This window comes from Lissotriton vulgaris, chromosome 4_1 (genome assembly GCF_964263255.1).
Source record: "Lissotriton vulgaris chromosome 4_1, aLisVul1.2, whole genome shotgun sequence".
In the NCBI taxonomy this organism is placed as follows: Eukaryota; Metazoa; Chordata; class Amphibia; order Caudata; family Salamandridae; genus Lissotriton; species Lissotriton vulgaris.
In genome coordinates this window covers 1,732,787,479-1,732,805,543 of record NC_141691.1, presented here as the reverse complement: position 1 = coordinate 1,732,805,543, position 18,065 = coordinate 1,732,787,479, and the positions used below count along the sequence as shown (strand labels likewise).

The 18,065-nt window shown below is 46.3% G+C and overlaps 1 protein-coding gene and 1 long non-coding RNA gene across 2 annotated transcripts in view; one reads left to right on the top strand and one right to left on the bottom strand.

The window, feature by feature from the left end:
- LOC147724471 (uncharacterized) overlaps positions 1-3,431 on the bottom strand; it is a 134,019-nt gene extending 130,588 nt beyond the window's left edge. The window contains exon 1 of the long non-coding RNA XR_015309918.1: positions 3,330-3,431. This is a non-coding gene — a long non-coding RNA (uncharacterized LOC147724471). The remainder of the gene's footprint in view (positions 1-3,329) is intronic.
- UQCRB (ubiquinol-cytochrome c reductase binding protein) overlaps positions 3,412-18,065 on the top strand; it is a 62,935-nt gene continuing 48,281 nt past the window's right edge. The window contains exon 1 of the mRNA XM_086966031.1: positions 3,412-3,538. Within this exon, the coding sequence (XP_086822157.1) occupies positions 3,520-3,538 (19 nt within the window). The 5' untranslated portion in view covers positions 3,412-3,519. The remainder of the gene's footprint in view (positions 3,539-18,065) is intronic.

The following is an 18,065-nucleotide window of genomic DNA, read 5'->3' as shown; positions in this document are numbered from 1 at the left end:
GGGTCTCTTAGGTTTTGTGTGGACCTCCGCAGCCTAAGACAAAATGTGGTCATGGATAATTTCCCGTTGCCCAATATTAATGATGTCATTTTAATGTTGTCTGGGAGAAAGTTTTTTTCAAAAATGTATTTGAGGACTGCATATCATCAGGTCAAACTCCATCCACACTCAAAACATCTCACAGCATTCATTACTTTAGAGGGCACCTTCCAATTTCGTAGACTTCCATTTGGGTTATGCTCAGCTGCGAGTGTGTTCCAGCGGTTGATGGCCGGAATTTTGTCTGGGCTGAGTAATTTCTTTGTGTTCCAGAATGATATCCTGTTTTTTGGAAAAGATGAGATGGAACACAACAGTATGTTGAATGAAGTGTTAACTCATACTAGAGAAGCCGGTTTGCCCTTATGCAGAGAGAAGTGTGTTTTCTAGGTGCAGGAAGTGGAGTATTTGAGCTACATGATTACTAGGAGTGGTGTAAAGCCCAATGTGAAATTGGTGAGTGCAATTGATAATGCAGAAGTTCAACGTGACAGAGATGCTCTCTGATCTTTCATTGGGCTAGTGGAGTACTACTCCAAGTTCGTGCATGATTTCGCACTGAAAATGGAACCTCTTAGGGAGGTACTGAGGAAGGGTAGGAAGTTTGTTTGAGGGAAATCGCAACTAAGGGCATTCCTGGCCATAAAAAAAAGTACCGCTCATGCTGGTGTCCTTCCACCATTTCAAAGTTCTCTAAAGGCCATTGTCAATGTGGATGCCAGTGCGTAGATATAGGGGCAGTTTTGTCCCAGGTGCATGGCAAAGAGGAGAAAACTGTAGCGTTTGCCTCACAGTCATTAACTGACAATGAGTGTAATTACTCAGTCATTGAGCGTGAGGCTTTGGGTGCGGCTTGGGTTACTACTTACTTTAGGGTGTCCTTGTGGGGTGGGGTGTTCATTTCATCCTCAGAACAGACCACAAACCTTTACTGAAATGTTTAGGACCTGGTGGAAGCAGGAACTGCTCTGGACAGTTGGCGAGGTTAGCTGTTAGGTTGCAAGACTATGATTGTTGAGTGTGCCTCAGGATGGAAGAATAGGGTAACTGATTGTCTTTCAAGGCTTCCTGATGGAGCAGCTGAATTGACTGAGATAGTCACTGAGGAAGTTGTTGCAAATGTGGAAGATGTGACTGAAAGGTGGGGGCTCCCATTTCCAAAGGTCAATGATCATAGCCATGGAGAAGGATCTGACGCTTCACTGTGTGTTGAAGTTGATAATGGGGGGGTCAGAAGAGAGAGTGCTCTTCCTCATACGGTCAAACCATTTTTCATGGTGGTTGATGAGTTGTCTGTTCTTGGTGATTATCTGTTGATGAGGAATGAAATGTTTGTGCCTCCGGATTACTTAAGGTCATGTTTAATCGGCATGGCTCATGAGGGACACTGGGGACAGACCTTGACTACCAAGAGGGTCAGAGAAAGATTTTGGTGGCCACTCATGGGTGCTGAGATTAAGGAATGGATTGTGTGTTGCGGTGTGTGCAAGAATTCTGAAAAACGTCTGAGAGTGGGTGTTGGGAAATTGCAGGAGTAGTAGCACGTGTCTGAAGCTAAGGAAGTATGGGACTTCATTGGGCCATTGTCATTTTTACCTGAGCAGGATTGGTTTGTAGCTGTACTAGTGAATGCTACGTCAAATTGGTTGGAGGTTGCATATCTGAGGAATATTACCACCACTTTCACTGTTGGCTTCCTCAGTGATGTTTTTAGGAGGAAGGAAATACCTTCAGTTATTCTCACGGGTAATGGCACACAATTGAGGTCAGAGGAAATAAGAATGTTTTGAACACCTTGGATGTGAGACTTGCCTATTTGTCATTGTACAATCCCCAGGGAAATGGCCTTATGGAGAGATTCAACAGGTAGGTCAAAGGGACGATGCAGTTGGACTGTAGTGCTGGTTTGTCTGTCGAGGGGGCGGTCAAGGACATGTTATGGGCGTGTCGCACTGCGGTTAATTCCGTTTCAGGAAAAAGCCTCTTTGAGATAATGCATGGCAGATACCCTATGACCAAGTTGGGACCGTCATGGATGCGGGAGAGTGTGACAAGGGATCAAGTGTGCTTAAATAAGACTGTGGAAAAATGTTTCATGGCAGTGGGAGATTGGGTCAAGGTCAAGCCGGGTGGTGGTGCATTGTACTTAACTAAATTCCGTGGCCCATATAAAGTTCAAGAGGTGGGTAGCAAATGGGTTAAATTGGAAAATGGCCAAACTTGGAACCTCAGAAGGGTGGCTTTGACCCAGAGACAAGAAAAGGTATTGAGGAGTTCTGTGTGGGATGGAGATGTGTCAGGGTCGTGTTCGCCTTGGTTGTCCATGAAAGATGGTGAATTCACAAGTGTTTTGGAAGGTGGCAGGTCTCAAACTACTCCCAATGTATCGGGAGATCGGGCAACTGTTCCCATGGACACTGTTCCTATAGATAGTGTGATAGTCATACCACAAGAACAAGTGGTTCCACAGGGTAGTGGTATCATGAGCGTTCCCCAGGTCAGGAGGGAGATGAGAGTGAGAAAACCTCCCGGCTATTTGGGAAATTATGTTTGCAATTGATTTGTGCTCCATCCATGGTTCGGTTTTCCGCGTGGTGTGTGAGGACTTGTGTTATGTTCTTAAATCTTCCACGCTACTTTGTGTCTGATGTGTTTTGTCTTTTGTTCTCAGGGTTATCCGTTGGTGGGTGTGTTCTCTTGTCACGTTTCTTTGTTTCCCAAGATAGGGAGATGTGTTGTAATATGCTTAGGCAGCATCAGCCTGGCTGATGCTGCACTCTCACTTATCTTAACAGAAAATTGGGTTAACCCGTATACCCTTGTGGGCTTGGGTGATATACTGTATCAAGTGAGGGAGCCTACAAGGGATATTCATTTCTTCAAGATTATACTTGTGAATATCTTCGAATTTGCATTCTGCTAAGATATATTCAAACTATAAGATAATAAAAACGTTGGTCGGTTTATACATTTTTGTTAAGCCTGGTTTTAATTTCCGGCCCTGATAATTCTCGCAAATTCTAATATTTTCTAGATCGTTCTATAGATGTTACCCCACCTTCATAAAGTTGTTCGCTAGATCCCTCGCTCTGCATTCACTTTCACCCTGCTTACGTTCCCTTACACCCGAGTTTAACATCCTGTACCTCACTCAAACCGTCGTGTATTTTGGTGATCGGTGAATGTCGTAATCCAGGCTGCTCATAATGGCGTTTTAAACATTATTTCAAAGCAGTGCCCCGTTGTTTAGAGTAAGTGGCTCATCAATGAAACAAAAGGAGTTCACCAACCTACGGGCTCAGAAACGCCAAATCGTTCCCTTCGTAAGATGACCGCCAGCCAGCATGTTAACTCCATTCACCCGTTGACATTCTAGTGCTCTTTCTCCGGTGGCTTACTTCGGCGGAAATGACGTTCCACACTATTACGTCTCAGCCTCAACTGCAGTTCTGCAGGATCTGACGCTTTTACTGGGCGAAGATGGCGGCGAGGGCACCGGGTGAGTAAGGGTCAGAGTATTTCTATTTCTAGGCATGATGCACTGTCCGGTGTTCAGCTTACAAGCGGGTGAACTAACCGCAGACAGCAACGCGGTGTTTAAATTGAATATGTCCTTGTGCTCCCGTGCAATTTCTTCCTTCAGCGTCCTTTCCTGTCCTGAGTGACCTTCCAGGCACCCGAAGCCACAGATGAACGCAGGACTTGATTCGCTGGTGAAAAAGGCTTGCTCCTCGAGCTGCAAAGTCAGTCTGGGGTTTCTGGTGTAGCAGTTTTGCGTAGTGACTGGTTTGGAACAAATTATGATCAGGAGGCTGGGGCACAGATATTGTAGGGGGCGTTTAGTGATGGAGCACAGACGATGTTATCCAGAATAAAGCTTTATTGGAGCAATCTTCTTGCAAGGATGTACACAGCCGTAATAGTCAGCGAACTGGCTTCTTTCCTGCACCATAATCTATAACCTCATTTATATATCAGGACATTCCTACACACTAGCAAGCTCCTCATTCTGTAAAAGGAGACACCATACACAAATAAAATGAAAATCTAAATTCTACACATCCCTTTCCCTAAAATAAAAATAAGCATGCATATTGCATAACCAATACAATTATACACCAGTGTCGGTAAAAATCACAACCGGAAACCCTTCTCAAAAAACCTGATAACCGTAGCAGTGTCCACATACTTACCACTTCTAATTCCGTCCATCTAAAAAACATATCCACCAATACGATAATGTCTCGGCAGTACCATCCGACCATGTAATTGATCCCATAATATACAACGCTACTGCCTCCCAAGGCGATCTGGGACACCCCAAAGATGACATTTGGGCGGGGTGGGGGGGGGGTGTTAAGGTTTTCTTTGATTTATGAGCATTCTCACAGTCAACACACACACTTACAAACCTCTTAATATCTTTCCACCCTGGGCCCTCAATACAACATTGTTATCCTGCTTTTGGTGAGTAGAATGCCGGAATGTCTCTCATGACTAATTGAGAATTTTTTCACGCATACCATAAGGTGGAATCATTATTTTCCCACTGCAAACAAATTCCCCATCAATACCTAACTCATCACGCTTTTCCCAGAATGCTCTCAAATCATTAGCATTACCACCGCTGCCTGAGTCACTCCAACCATTCCCAATCTTGTCTTTAACTACCTTCAGCGCTTCATCCTTACTGTGCCATCCATCCACTCATCATGATGTAAACTACCACCACACTCATCCGTCAAAACTCCCGCCACACAATACTCACTCCATGGATCTTGATCAATTTCTGTGAGTGGTAGCGACATTCTACTAAAAAAAATCAGCCGTTACATTTCTTGCACCTGGTACGTATTGCACATCATATATAAAACCTTGCAATCTCATGATAATCCTGCAATTATTGCTGATGCCCTTGACAACCCTTCCGTTGTTAGTTACTTGGTCAGGGCTTATGGTCTGAACATAATACAAATTTATTTCCCCAAATAAACTTCCTAAAATACTCCATGACCCATACACTTTCCAGCGTCTCTCTCTCAATCACGGATTATTTTTCCTCCGTGGGAGACTAGGAACGGGATGCAAATGCAATCACCACCTCTGTGCCCTGTACAGATTTCTGGTTTAACCCACTACCCAAACCTGTCCTATTGGCATCAGTAGTAACAAATGTATCTGTAGATGTATCCAATCCTTGTAGCATGGGTGTATTGCTAACAGCACGTTTAATTTCTTCAAAAGATTTCTGACATCCTTCATCCCACATGAACTTAACTTTGTATTTCATCAACATTCTCATTCAATTTTTCTGAACATTTTTGCGTAAACCTCAGCCAACCCAAGGAATGATCAGACTCGACCTAGTCAGCCAGATGGAGGGAGTTCTTAAATAAAGGACCATTTTCTGGACAAAATAGGGGGTTCCTCCTGTTTTCTCGAGGAAACTACCTTATTTAAGAACCCACTCCATCTGGCTTACTGAGAGGTCGAGTTTGCCCAGGTGGTATTGCCCTACCAGGATGAAGCATGTCACATTATGTGAGTGAGGCCTCCTCCTCCAATAAGATTGGCCTTTCTTCTCCTCTTGGGCTTATCACTATCCACGCCAGAATCTTTGTAATTTAGGAATCAGTGATTTGCACCATAGCACTAATAAAATTGTAGAAACTACCATACCTGTGTGTTTTGGGTCGTTGCTTTGGGAGGATGTGTCGTGGCAAACACTCCCCCCTCTCCTTTTTGTGTTTTTGAGTGCATTGTTTGTTTGGTGACCAACTTCATGATGTTAAAAGCTAAGTAGACTACATACAATTATGTAGTATTTCAGTATTGTCTTTGTTGCGAGGGATAGGTAGCTAGACCATTTGAGTCATTAGAGATCTGCATATGACTACTTTTCTTTAACCATGTGCAGGTTATTTCATGAGTATTCATGGCAAAAGAGTATAATTTAAGAAAGTTTACAATTGGTACAAAACATCTTGGTCAACCATGGTCAGAGTGATTGTTTGCTCCCTAGATTCAAGAAATGTTGCTGCTGATACTGGGAATTCGAATTTGCCCAGGTCCATTTTGTTTTTTTTACAGCAGTTTCTCTTTATATAGATAAATATCTAGCTGCTTCTATATTGGATGAGTGATGTCTAATACAGGAAATTGATGGGAGTTTGAGTATGAAGCATAGCCTTGCATACCCAGGTGTGGGCTAATAATCTATGAGCTAGTTTCCATTCGAAAAGAACGGATTTATCACTCAAGACTAAAAAAAGATCCAACAGAGCAAGATCATTTTTTAGTTTTGGTAGGATAGCTCCTAAACTCATCTCAGTTGGGTTAAGCGTTATTTATTATATTTAAGATAATATGCAGTCTACTGTTGTATCTCATGCCATAAAGAAATTACAGTTGACAATTAAACAGCATGTGTAAAAGCTCGATTTTCCATGTTGGCAATTTCAGAACAGGTATGTTAAACCTGGCAGGTTTTCACCATACCTCGTCGCTAACTAAAAAGCGTATTTGTGTTAGAGATGGGATAACTTTTGATGTAACAGGAGATGCTAGATGAGCAGCTATTTAACCTGATAATATGTTCTCTTATTTTTTTTATACATGTCTCTTTATCCCATTTGGATTGGGCTTTCAGATTCATTTTAGAACCTGTCTTGTCTCGATATAGGTTTAATCCCCAGACATTGGCATAGTTGGATATTATTTACACACTAGCTGGAAGGGCTTTCTGCCTCATTTGTGAAGATCAGCAAATCTGCATATGCAGTCACATTTTATAGTACCAAATGTAATCCTGATCACTGGGATATAGATTTTTCATAGAACCCTGGCAATTGTTTTTTTACCACTGTCCACGATCTAGGTTTTGTGGGAGTAAAAAAAACATCATGAAGATCGGAGTGCAAGAGGCTTGGTGTGAATGTTGTCCAAGTATGAGACTTCCGGTGTTCACCCTGACATTGCAGATTTTCTTCTGCAGTGAGAACATTATCTGAAATAGTTGCACTGAGTCTTGATATTTGTTTGCCATGGGGTACTCACTTCAACATGATATTGAATACCATACTGGCACAACAGATGGCTGTGCTTATGTTCTTGAGACCAGCCAGTAACTCCAGTTGGATAGCTCATATTGTTGTCAGAAGTTGCAAGTAGTTCATCATATTTCTTGAATTTAATATTAACCGTAAAATATCAAATTACAAAACATTCAGTCTATATAAATAATTACAAGGCATCAGAGATTGTTTTCTTTTACAGCAACATACATCATTTGGTAACATCTGTAAATGTTTGGTGGTGAAAATAATAGGGCGAGTGATCAATAAAGAAAGGCAGTCATATACTTTCTGATACCAGCTATGGCTTCAGACCTGACCAATGTTTCAACCTATATATGAACATAAATAAATATACCGTGGCCAATCGTGGCTCCCTGCATATGGCCTTTATGGATCTTAACATCCACATTTGACATAGTGAGCATGGACAAACTGTGGAACATCATGCTTTCCCTGGTAGCCGACAAGTTTATTGTAAACTTTTTGGCGGATCTGCATAAGGAACCTTTCTGCCTCTGAGATATGTTCTATAGGGTTCCTGCACTAATGCTTTTGAGATCAAGCAGTGGGTTAGGCAGGGTGCATCTTAGCCCTCTTTTTACTTACTCTGTCTATTAAACGACTAGACATCTTGATAAGGGAAGGGATGGATGTCCCTCGAGTAGACAACAGACCCATTCGGCACTACTCTGTACTGATGATGTGATCCTGTTAGCTAAACTGCCTTAGGCTTCCAACACCTCCGTGACTAATTTGTGTCCTTTATGAATATCCTAGATCTTTCAACAAATTATTTAATTAATCAGGGGTTTGTAAATTGCACTACTCACCTGTTGGCTGCGAGATAGAACAACCTTCCAGCCACTCTGTTCCTGTAGAAGCGTGGGAAGGTGGTTAGGGCGAGGTCGGCTGAGCGAAGGTTTCTCTTGGGGGTATGGAAGGAGAGGCGGTTGCAGAGGTATTAGGGTCTGATGTTGTGGAGGGCCTTGCAGACGTGCATGAGCAGCTTGAAAGTTATTCTTTTTTTGACGGGGAGCCAGTGTAGGTTGAGGAGGTGTTTGGTGATGTGTTTGTGCCGTGGGATATCGAGACTTAGGTTGGCTGGGGCGTTCTGGATGGTTTGGAGTTTGCAGAGGAGTTTGCTTGTTGATTCCTCCATAGAGGGTGTTGCTGTAGTAGAGTCTGCTGATGATGAGGGCGTGAGTAACAATTTTCCTGGAGTCTGGGGGGGAGGGGGGGGGGGGGTATCCATTTGAATGTTTTGCGTAGTATGCGAAGGGTGTTGAAGCATGCGTTTGAGACGGCGTTGATCTGGCGATTTCAATGTGAGCGATGAATCCAGTATGATACCAAGACTACATGCATGGTCTGTCGGGTGGGTGGGTGTTTAACCGAGGGCGGGGGACCACCAGGTGTTGACTCATGCGGAGTGAGTGGAGCGGAGGATGAGGACCTCTGTTTTCTCTGAGTTGAGTTTCAGGCAGATGTTCTTCATCCAGGCTGCGACGGCTGTCATCCCTTCCTGGAAGTTGTGCCTTGTGACCTTAGGCTCTTTGGTGAGGAAGAGGATGAGTTGAGTGTCATCAGTGTACGAGACTATATGGAGCCCATCGTTTCTGATGATGGTTGCGAGGGGGACCAGGTAGACGTTGAAGAGGGTGTGGCTGAGGGAGGATCCTTGGGGTACTCCTCATCTGGTCTGTCAGTTCTGAGAGGATGGGCTGGAGTCTTATTCTCTTTGTTCTTCCTGTGAGGAATGAACATATCCAGTCTAGGGCCTTTCCTTGAATGCCAGCGTCGTGGAGTCTTGTGGTTATTATGCGGTTGGACACAGTGTTGAAGGCTGCCGATAGGCCCAGGAGAATGAGGGCTGCGTTTGGCATCCGTCGAGGAGGGTGCAGATGTTGTCTTCGGCAACAAGGAGGGCGGTCTCGGTGCTGTGGTTTCTGTGGAATCCGGATTGAGAGTTGTCTAGGATGTTGTTGGCTTCGATGAAGTATGCTAGCTGGGTGTTGACGGCCTTTTCGGTTTCCTTGGTTGCAAAAGGAAGCAACGAGATGGTCCTGAAGTTCTTGAGGTCCGTTGGGTCTTCTAAGGTTTTTTTTAGGAAGGGGTTGACTTCGGCGAGCTTCCAATTGTAGGGAATTGTGGCGGTCTCGAGGGAGCAGTTGATGGTTTGAGACAGCTCTGGTGCAACGGCTGTGGTGGGCCTTTGGAAGATGTGTGGGGTACAGGGGTCTGAAGGTGCTCTGGAGTGGATGCTCTTCATGGCCTTTAGGGTGTCTTCTGTTGTGAGTGGGGTCCAAGTCAGTAGGGTCTGTTGGGTGATGTCGCTGGGGGTGGGGTTTGAGGAGGTGCAGAAGTCTTGGTCGTCAAAGTTATCGTAGAGTGTCTTGATCTTGAGGTGAAAGAAGGAGCTGAGTCTGTTGCAGAGATCGTGTTGTCTCGCTATTGGGTTTGGCAAAATCCTGTATGATGGAGAATAGTTATTTGGAGTTGTGGGCCTTGGCGAGGATTCTTTCTTGGAGGAAATTCTTCTTTGTGGATTTGGTGGTGTTCCGTGGTGGCTGTTTTGTAGGCGGTGTGTGTTTCCGGGGTTGCTGTTTCTCCAGTCATCGGCAGGCGCGCTTGGATTCTAGGAGTGCCACGGTGAACCAGTTTGCTTTCTTGTTGTGTCGTCTTGTAGTCTTCTGGGGTGGGGGGGGGGGCGAGTATGTTCGCTCAGTTGGCGATCCATTGGTGGAGGTTGCTTGCTGCGGATTTGGCATCTGCCGTAGTTTGGGATGGAGTGCAGGTTAGGGCAGAGGTGAGTTGTTCTTCTGAGACGTTGTTCCAGTTTCTACCTGGAAGGAGGCGCGCGTGCTTGTGTGCGGTGAGTTTTCTGAAGGAGATGCAGTGGTGGTTGGTCCAGAGGAGTTCTGTTGTGTGGCTGAAGAAAATACTGTTTCCTCCTGCAAAGACTAGGTCAAGTGTGTGTCCTGCTGTGTGAGTGGGGGCAGAGACAGGTTGCTTCAGTCCTATGTTGTTGAGGTTTTTAAGGAGGGCAGAGGTGTTGGGGTTGTTGTGGTTGTCCAGGTGCAAGTTTACATCTCTGAGTAGTATGTAGTCTGCGGAGGCGAGGACGTGGGGTACGATGAGGTCAGTAATGACGTTGGTGAACGGAGTGCATGTGCCAGGCGGTCTGTAGGTGAGGGTTCTACAGAGCGTCGTTCTGGGGTTGGTCTGGATGTGGAAGGGGATGTGTTCATGGGGGGGACGATGTGCTGTCAGAGTCAGTGGCTGTCATGTGGAGGGAGTTTTTGTGGATGATGGCGAGGCCCTCTCCTGGGTGGGTGGGGCGATCTTTCCTCAGGATCTTGTATTTAACGGGGATGGCAGTTGCGATGTCTGGTGCGGAGCTGGCATTGGTCTAGGTCTCTATGAGGAAGGAGACGTCTGGCGTGAGTGTTGAGGTCCCAGATCTCTATGGCATGTCTGTGCCGGGAGCACACGTCGAGGAGGATGCAGTTCAGTGGTTTGTGTGCGCTGGCGTCCGGTCGGCTGTGGGCTACTGCTGGGGTCCAGAGATGGGTGAAGGTGCGACAGCAGTGTCGGCAGGAGATCGGGCCTTGGGTGTTGCTCGGCATCGAGAGCTAACAGTTGTTGCTGCGTCTGTGGTTGAGAGCGTGGAGGGTGCTGGGGTCGTAACGGTGGGGGACCAGGGTCGCTGGCACTGGTTGCGGATGGGCGCAGACAGGTTTGCCTTTGGCACACCAGCGGCATGCCCACTGCGCTGCCGTCATTAATTTGAGGTCCGGGGAGGGTGATCAGCTGGGAGCGGCATACTGGGGGGGTTAGGGGCCACGGAAGGGAGCGCGGGAAGAGTGAGTGAAACGAGTCAAAGAGAAAAGATGTAAAAGAGAAAAAGAAGCAAAAGAGAACAAGCATTTGCAATGCAATAGGTCTCGCATTAGGAAAGTTTGAGCTGTTGGTCTTGTAAATGACAATTTTTTTATTTATGTGTTGGTTTTGAAAATAGCTAAATTAATAGCTTTGTCATTTACAATGCCAATAGTTATAACTTTTGCAAATGTGACACCTATAGCATTTGTAATGCAACATGTTTTGTATTTACGTGACTTAGATGTATTGATATTACAAATAACAATGGCTTTTAATTTTTTTAAATAATTAATACTTTAAATAAAAGTGATTGTAATTTATAATGGCAATAGCTTAAACTTTTGTAAATAACTTTTGTGAAGATTATGTTCAGTGTATTTTATTGTGACGAAAATCCAAGAACAGAAGTGAAATATTAACATATTTTTGTGACATTTGTAATAAAGCTTGAAACATTGAGTGAACATATTTGAACCAGTTGTTGTTGAATGGTTGCACAGATTGATGCTGTGATGGCGCGAAGTGATGTTGTGGTGGCGACGAGTGATGCTGTGGTGTTCAGTGATGCTGTGGTAGCGAATAGTGATGTCGTGGTGCCCCCGAGTGATGCCGCGGTGCCCCCGAGTGATGCCGCGGTGCCCCCGAGTGATGCCGCGGTGCCCCCGAGTGATGCCGCGGTGCCCCCGAGTGATGCCGCGGTGCCCCCGAGTGATGCCGCGGTGCCCCCGAGTGATGCCGCGGTGCCCCCGAGTGATGCCGCGGAGGCCCCGAGTGATGCCGTGGAGGCCCCGAGTGATGCCGTGGAGGCCCCGAGTGATGCCGTGGAGGCCCCGAGTGATGCCGTGGAGGCCCCGAGTGATGCCGTGGAGGCCCCGAGTGGTGGTGCTGCAGAGTGGTGGTGCTGAGCGGTGGTGCCGAGTGGTGGTGCCGAGTGGTGGTGCCGAGTGGTGGTGTGGTGGTGCCGTGGTGGTGGTGTGGTGGTGCCGTGGTGGTGCTGTGGTGGTGCAGAGTGGTGCTGTGGTGGTGCCGAGTGGTGCTGTGGTGATGCCGAGCGGTGCTGTGGTGCTGCTTAAGAAGGAAGGGGTATGCAGTGAGCTTGAGTATGGCGATCGAAGCAGGCAGAGCGAGGGCTAGGAGGGTGCAATGAGGGTTGGACAGGGACAGAAAGGACTAAAGCGGGTGCAGTTAGAGCTGAGGCGTGCCAGTGCAGAGATCTGTCTAGAGGTCGCAGTGAAGGATTCAGTGAGTTCTGGAGGTGGGTGTGTTACAGCGAGAGGCTTACTGAGTGCTGGAGAGTGAGCGTTGTTGCAGTGATCACTGTAGTGACAGCTGTAGTGGCAGGTGTCACAGTGAGGGTTTTATGAGTGGTGGAGTGGGAGAGTGTTGCAGGAAGGGTTGTAGTGAGTTGCGGAGTGGGAGTGTCATGCAGTGAGTGGTTTAGTGAGTGCAGGAGGCTGAGAGTGTTGCAGCGAGGGGTTAGAGAGTGCTGGAGCGGCAGGGTGTTGCAGTGATGGTTTTAGTGAGCACTGGTGTGGGAGTCTGGTGCAGTGAGGGTTGTAATAAGTGAAATTGCGTTTTAGTAAGGGTTCTAGTGTATGCTGGGTTCTAGTGAATGCTGGAGTGGGAGGATGTTGCAGTGAGGGTTGTAGTGAATGCTGGAGTGGGAGGACGCTGCAGTGAGGGCTGTAGTGAGGACTTGAGTGGGAGTGTGCTGCAGTGAGGGAGTTGGTGAGTGGTGGAGTGGTAGGGCGTTGCAGTGAGGCTTCTAGTGAATGCTGGAGTGGGAGGATGTTGCAGTGAGGGTTGTAGTGAGGACTTGAGTGGGAGTGTGCTGCAGTGAGGGAGTTAGTGAGTGGTAGGGCGTTGCAGTGAGGGTTCTAGTGAATGCTGGAGTGTGAGGACGCTGCAGTGAGGACTTGAGTGGGAGTGTGCTGCAGTGAGGGAGTTAGTGAGTGGTGGAGTGGTAGGGCGTTGCAGTGAGGCAGTAGAGAGTACTGGCGAGTTAGTGAGTCATAGTGAGGGCGTGACTGTGGCCTACTTGACCACGATCGGTTGCACTCGAGCCTTGTTGCATTCAGTAATGTTCACTGCATAACCAGGTAAAACCTTGGGGCGAAATTGGTTTGTTGCTGTTTTTCTATAAAGCATCTTTCACCCCCCCCCCAAAATGCCAATACAAATATTGCAGTCTGTAAATAAATCTGGAGGCGTGTCCCGATAGCACTCAATCTCCACAGATTTAAGTAACAAAGCCAGTGACAATGGGACGTAGGCTCTCATCCAAGCACAGCTGCAATGATAAAGGGGGAGGAGCTAATCGGATGGAGACTAACATGAAAAGCAACGGCGAAGGAAGGAGGGGGAGGAGAGAAGGGAGGAAAGCTAATCCGAATGAGACTAACCTGACAAAGCAACAGAGAAGGAAGGGGGGAAGCTAAGAGGATGGAGACTAACGTGAAAAGCATCAGAGTAGGAAGGAGCGGGAGGCGGGAAGCTAATCGGATGCAAGAATTTCTTCGAGTTGTCCGCGTGGATGCATCTCTTGAGAACCTTGATGTCTTTGCTGAGGCACAGGGATAGTGAATTTATTCCGTTTTAAAATGTATAAATGAGTTCATAAGCCCATATTTCTGGTAACAATACGACGTTTCCTTTTATATCACGGGTTGTCCGAGATTCTTTGCATTTGTAATCACTCACAGGAGATGGCATCATTATCCAATCCAGTAATACCTCTCGACTTCTAAAGGAGTCTGCTCAGCTGCGACTGGAAACGGAAACTGTTACTACAGGCTGCAGACAGATCTCGGCAGCAGGCGCTTAACTCACTGAGCTAACTTGCCGGTTCATTAATCGGCTTGGAAAATGTGCTTTAAAGTGCCCCATTTATTCCCAGTTTTCAAATAATTTGAAACGGGGCCAAAGCTCCCCTTGAAAAAGCTTGGCCTCTTGCTCAGTAAGTCCCGGTAATGGGAGCAACACAGCTGTGCCTGTGAAGTGTGCCTGCTTTTGTGGGAGGTGGGGTAGGGTAAGCGGCAGAGGTGGGCGGCTGCCAATTACGCGATCTCCAGGATGCCGGGTTCCAGTGGATTACCAAGAGGGTTTATTACAAATCTCGCTTGATCTCGCGAGTTGTGGGAAGCGCAGAAACCTCTCGTTATCAGAGACGAGGGGGTGAGCGGCCTTTTATATCACGGGTTGTCCGAGATTCTTTGCATTTGTAATCACTCACAGGAGATGGCATCATTATCCAATCCAGTAATACCTCTCGACTTCTAAAGAAGTCCGCTCAGCTGCGACTAGAAACGGACACTGTTATTACAGGCTGCAGACAGATCTCGGCAGCAGGCGCTTAACTCACTGAGCTATCTTGCCGGTTCATTAATCGGCTTGGAAAATGTGCTTTGAAGTGCCCCGTTTATTCCCAGTTTTCAAATAATATGAAACGGGGCCAAAGCTCCCTTGAGAAAGCTTGGCCTCTTGCTCCGTAAGACCCGGTAATGGGGGCATCACAGCTGTGCCTGTGAAGTGTGCCTGCTTCTGTGGGTGGTGGGGTAGGGTAAGAGGCAGAGGTGGGCTGCTGCCAATTACGCGATCTCCCGGTTGCAGGGTTCCAGTGGATTACCAAGAGGGTTTATTACAAATCTCGCGAGTTGTGGGAAGCGCAGAAACCTCTCGTTAGCAGAGACGACGAGGTGTGTGTGGAGGGGGTGAGCGGCGAGAGACGAAGAGGCAGGAAGGAGGTGGAGGGGAAAATAAATAAAGAGGGAGGAAGGCGGGTGAGCTCACGAGAGCACAGAGGAGGCTGGGGAGGAAAGAGGTCAAGAAAGCGAAAACTAAAGGAGATAGAAAGAGATAAAGGCGGCCAGGAGAGCGGGAGACGTGAGAAAGGAGAACAAGCTTTTGGCATTGCTGGAGGGAGGGAGGGAGGAGAAATGCGAGACACGGCCTGGCGGCCGTGAAGTGTGAAGCAGTGGGCGGGGAAGCCCTTTGAAGTGAAGCTCTCCGAGGGAAAAGCGCGTGCTTGTGTTCACGTGAACTGTCGTAAATCCGCCCGATGGTTTGAGAACTTTTTTTGCCCACTAAAATTCTCCCCTATCCATTCCTCGCGGAATGGGGATAGGCGAGCCCTAAAGAAGCAAAAGAGTGGCAAAAGTTGAAAAGAGGCAGGAGAGAAAAGAGGCAAAAGAGCACACAGAATATTTTGGAATAGCAGAAAAACGGGGTGCTTTTCCACTAGACCACCAGGGATGAGGCGCAGGCTGGAGCCTGCATGTGGAGGAGGGCCTCGAATACATACCTGGCAAGGAAAATGGGCTCAAGGGTAGTCCCTTCACGGTGGAGCTGCGTGGGGGGAGAGCAGTGACACTGACCAAGAAGGTCAGAGGTCTTGCTCTTCTTGCCTCGCAGCGGCCACCATTAAGTAGGGGTCGAGGAGGACGATGAGCTGGGGTTGCGGGAGCTACATGCTAGGGGAGGAGGGGTCATGGGGGCAGCAGCAGCGGGAGCAAAGGAAGAGGGAGCGATTCGAGGCAAAGAGAAAAAAGGCAAAAGAGTTGAGGCGAAAGATTGCCAAAAGAGAACAGAGGACACAGAACAGAGCGGAATAGCAGAAGAGTAGGGTGCTCTTCCACTAGACCACCAGGGTGAGGCGCAGGCTGGAGCCTGCGGGTGGAGGAGGGCCTCAAACACCTACCTGGCAATGAGCTCGGGCTCAAGGGCAGTCCCTCAACGGTGGAGCTGTGCTGGGGAGAGCAATGGCACTGAACAGGAAGGTCAGAGGTCTTGTTCCTATTGTAACTCAGATGTTAAGATTGTGTCCTGAACTAACAGTCAATGTTTGAAGGTGCATGTTGAGAGCTATTTGGGTTTGCTGTTTGAGCACAATGTTTCTTGGTTTCCTCTTTTAACAACTTTAAAAACTATTTTTAGCCAAGTCCCTTTTATCTGTGTTGAAATTTGCATTCAAGACTGAGTAATGAACAAACCAATAAAAGCAATTGTCAATATTTACCAGTCCAAATAAGTTTAAGCTGTCGTATATAGTTGTGATATCTGGGGATATATGAACGTCCACACTACAAGTTGTGGAAAACAATTTTATGAAACGCTTGCTGTCTCTTCCCAAAAGTGTAGCTCAACACATCGTACTCTTTGATTTCTTCGCTTGTAGCTCTCCGTTTAGCTAAATAAGGAAACTGAGCACTTCTGAGAGATTTTATCAACCTCGATTTGACGACATGATTCCTTGGATGAGCTATTTTGCAAGTAGCTTTTTTTCACTGGCTGTTTCAAGATGATCTAGAAAGCTCGTGTTTTAGAGGCAGCTATTGTCCTACTCTGCCAAGGATAGCTTTTCAACCATCGGAATATCTGTTCTTCAAGGTATTTGCTGTTGTGTTATGCTGCATTAGGTTACTGTGAGTCCTGCAATACTTAGATCTCGCTTTTATTTCGAGCATTATATCTGCACATTTGTATGGGCTGATTTCGGACGAAAAGCTCTGTTTTTTCACAAATTGATGGAACTTGGTAGACATTGTGCTGATGTTAGGGCACAGCCTTCATTTGGACAATCATTTTCAGGGCTCATCTCTACAGAATGTATGCAGCAGCTTTAAACAAACAGTTTGCCACTCCCTATTGGTGTGGTTAAAATTGAGGGGAAGCCCTTCAAATATTGTTAGGATTGCCGCCTCACAGGTGTACTATTGTCATGGGCGAAGGGAGACACTGGTCTGTGGATGCCCCCTGTACCATATTGGCTGGAAGGGCCTACATTACTCCCTCCCTTGTCTGGAATGTTGCTTCTATCCTTTCTGACGAAAACCCTTTTTCTTTTTCTGACAGCATAATTAGCTTAGCTTCCTTTCATTCACCTTGCAGTCCCATGCAAAGTGTGTCTTTGGACCTTTTTACAAATCTAAACAACTCTAAGCTAAATCTAAACTAGATAAAGGTTTAGCAGATAGATACATATATTCGTTTCCAGAGCTGTTCTTTCTGATCATGTCAGTAGTTACCTAAAAATACTTTTGTGCTTAAACGGATATCATTTTCTTATAATAGCTTGGTTCCACATTTCTGACTAAGCTGTTGCGAGCGTCTTCCCCTAGTTGAACCTCAAAGATTGTGGGTCTGGCGAATTCCGGCACCACTGCCTTTCCACCAACCAATAGTATCCCCATTTGCTGCAATAGTGCAGCCCAGTGATATAGCATTAGGGAAGGTAGACCCAACCACCCCTTGATCTAGGGAGTATTAGCCGTTTAGCTGGCCTTCTGGCTTTATGATAACCCCACAAGAATCTTGTACAAGCCCTTTCTGCACTAGAAATACAATGCACTTGAAATTCAATGGGGATGGTCCGAAATAGATATAGAAATTTAGGAAGTATGGACATTTTTATGACATTGTGGTGACCATGAAGTGAGAGGTGCAAGTGGTCTAATCTATCCAGAGTCTGGTTTACATCTTTAATAATCTGTAGCATATTGATTTCTGTTATCTGCTCTACAGATGGTGTAATCTTCACCCCCAAATAGGTTGCTACTGGGGCTATTGAGAAACCTTCCGGCTTTGAAAAATCCGAGTGTATGACTTGGGTTTTAAGAAAGTCAAATTTAAAGTTATTCAATCTGCATACTCTGTCTAGAAAAAAAATTGACAGCAATTCGGCATATTGAACATCAATGCTCACACCCCTCTACTGTCACATGTCTTGCGGACTCCAATTTTTCAGGACTTGATTACTATCAGTTAGGGCACTCTAGGAATTAATGCATTGGGCGATTTCTTTTCCGAGGGCCAAATCACTTCTTTCTCTGTCCTTCAAGACCACTATAGGCTCCCTACCAGGCATTTTTTTAAGTTTTTACAAATCGGGAACTACTTGCTTAAGCAAGTAACATCAGGAGAAGACAAGTTTGTGAAAATACCTTTGGTGGGGATCATAGAAAAAAGATCTTGGATTGGGCTAATTTATCAAACACTTATCTCTGGCTTACCCGATGATTTAACTATTCAAAATGAGAGGTGGGACAGGAAATTTGTCCAAGAGAGTTACTG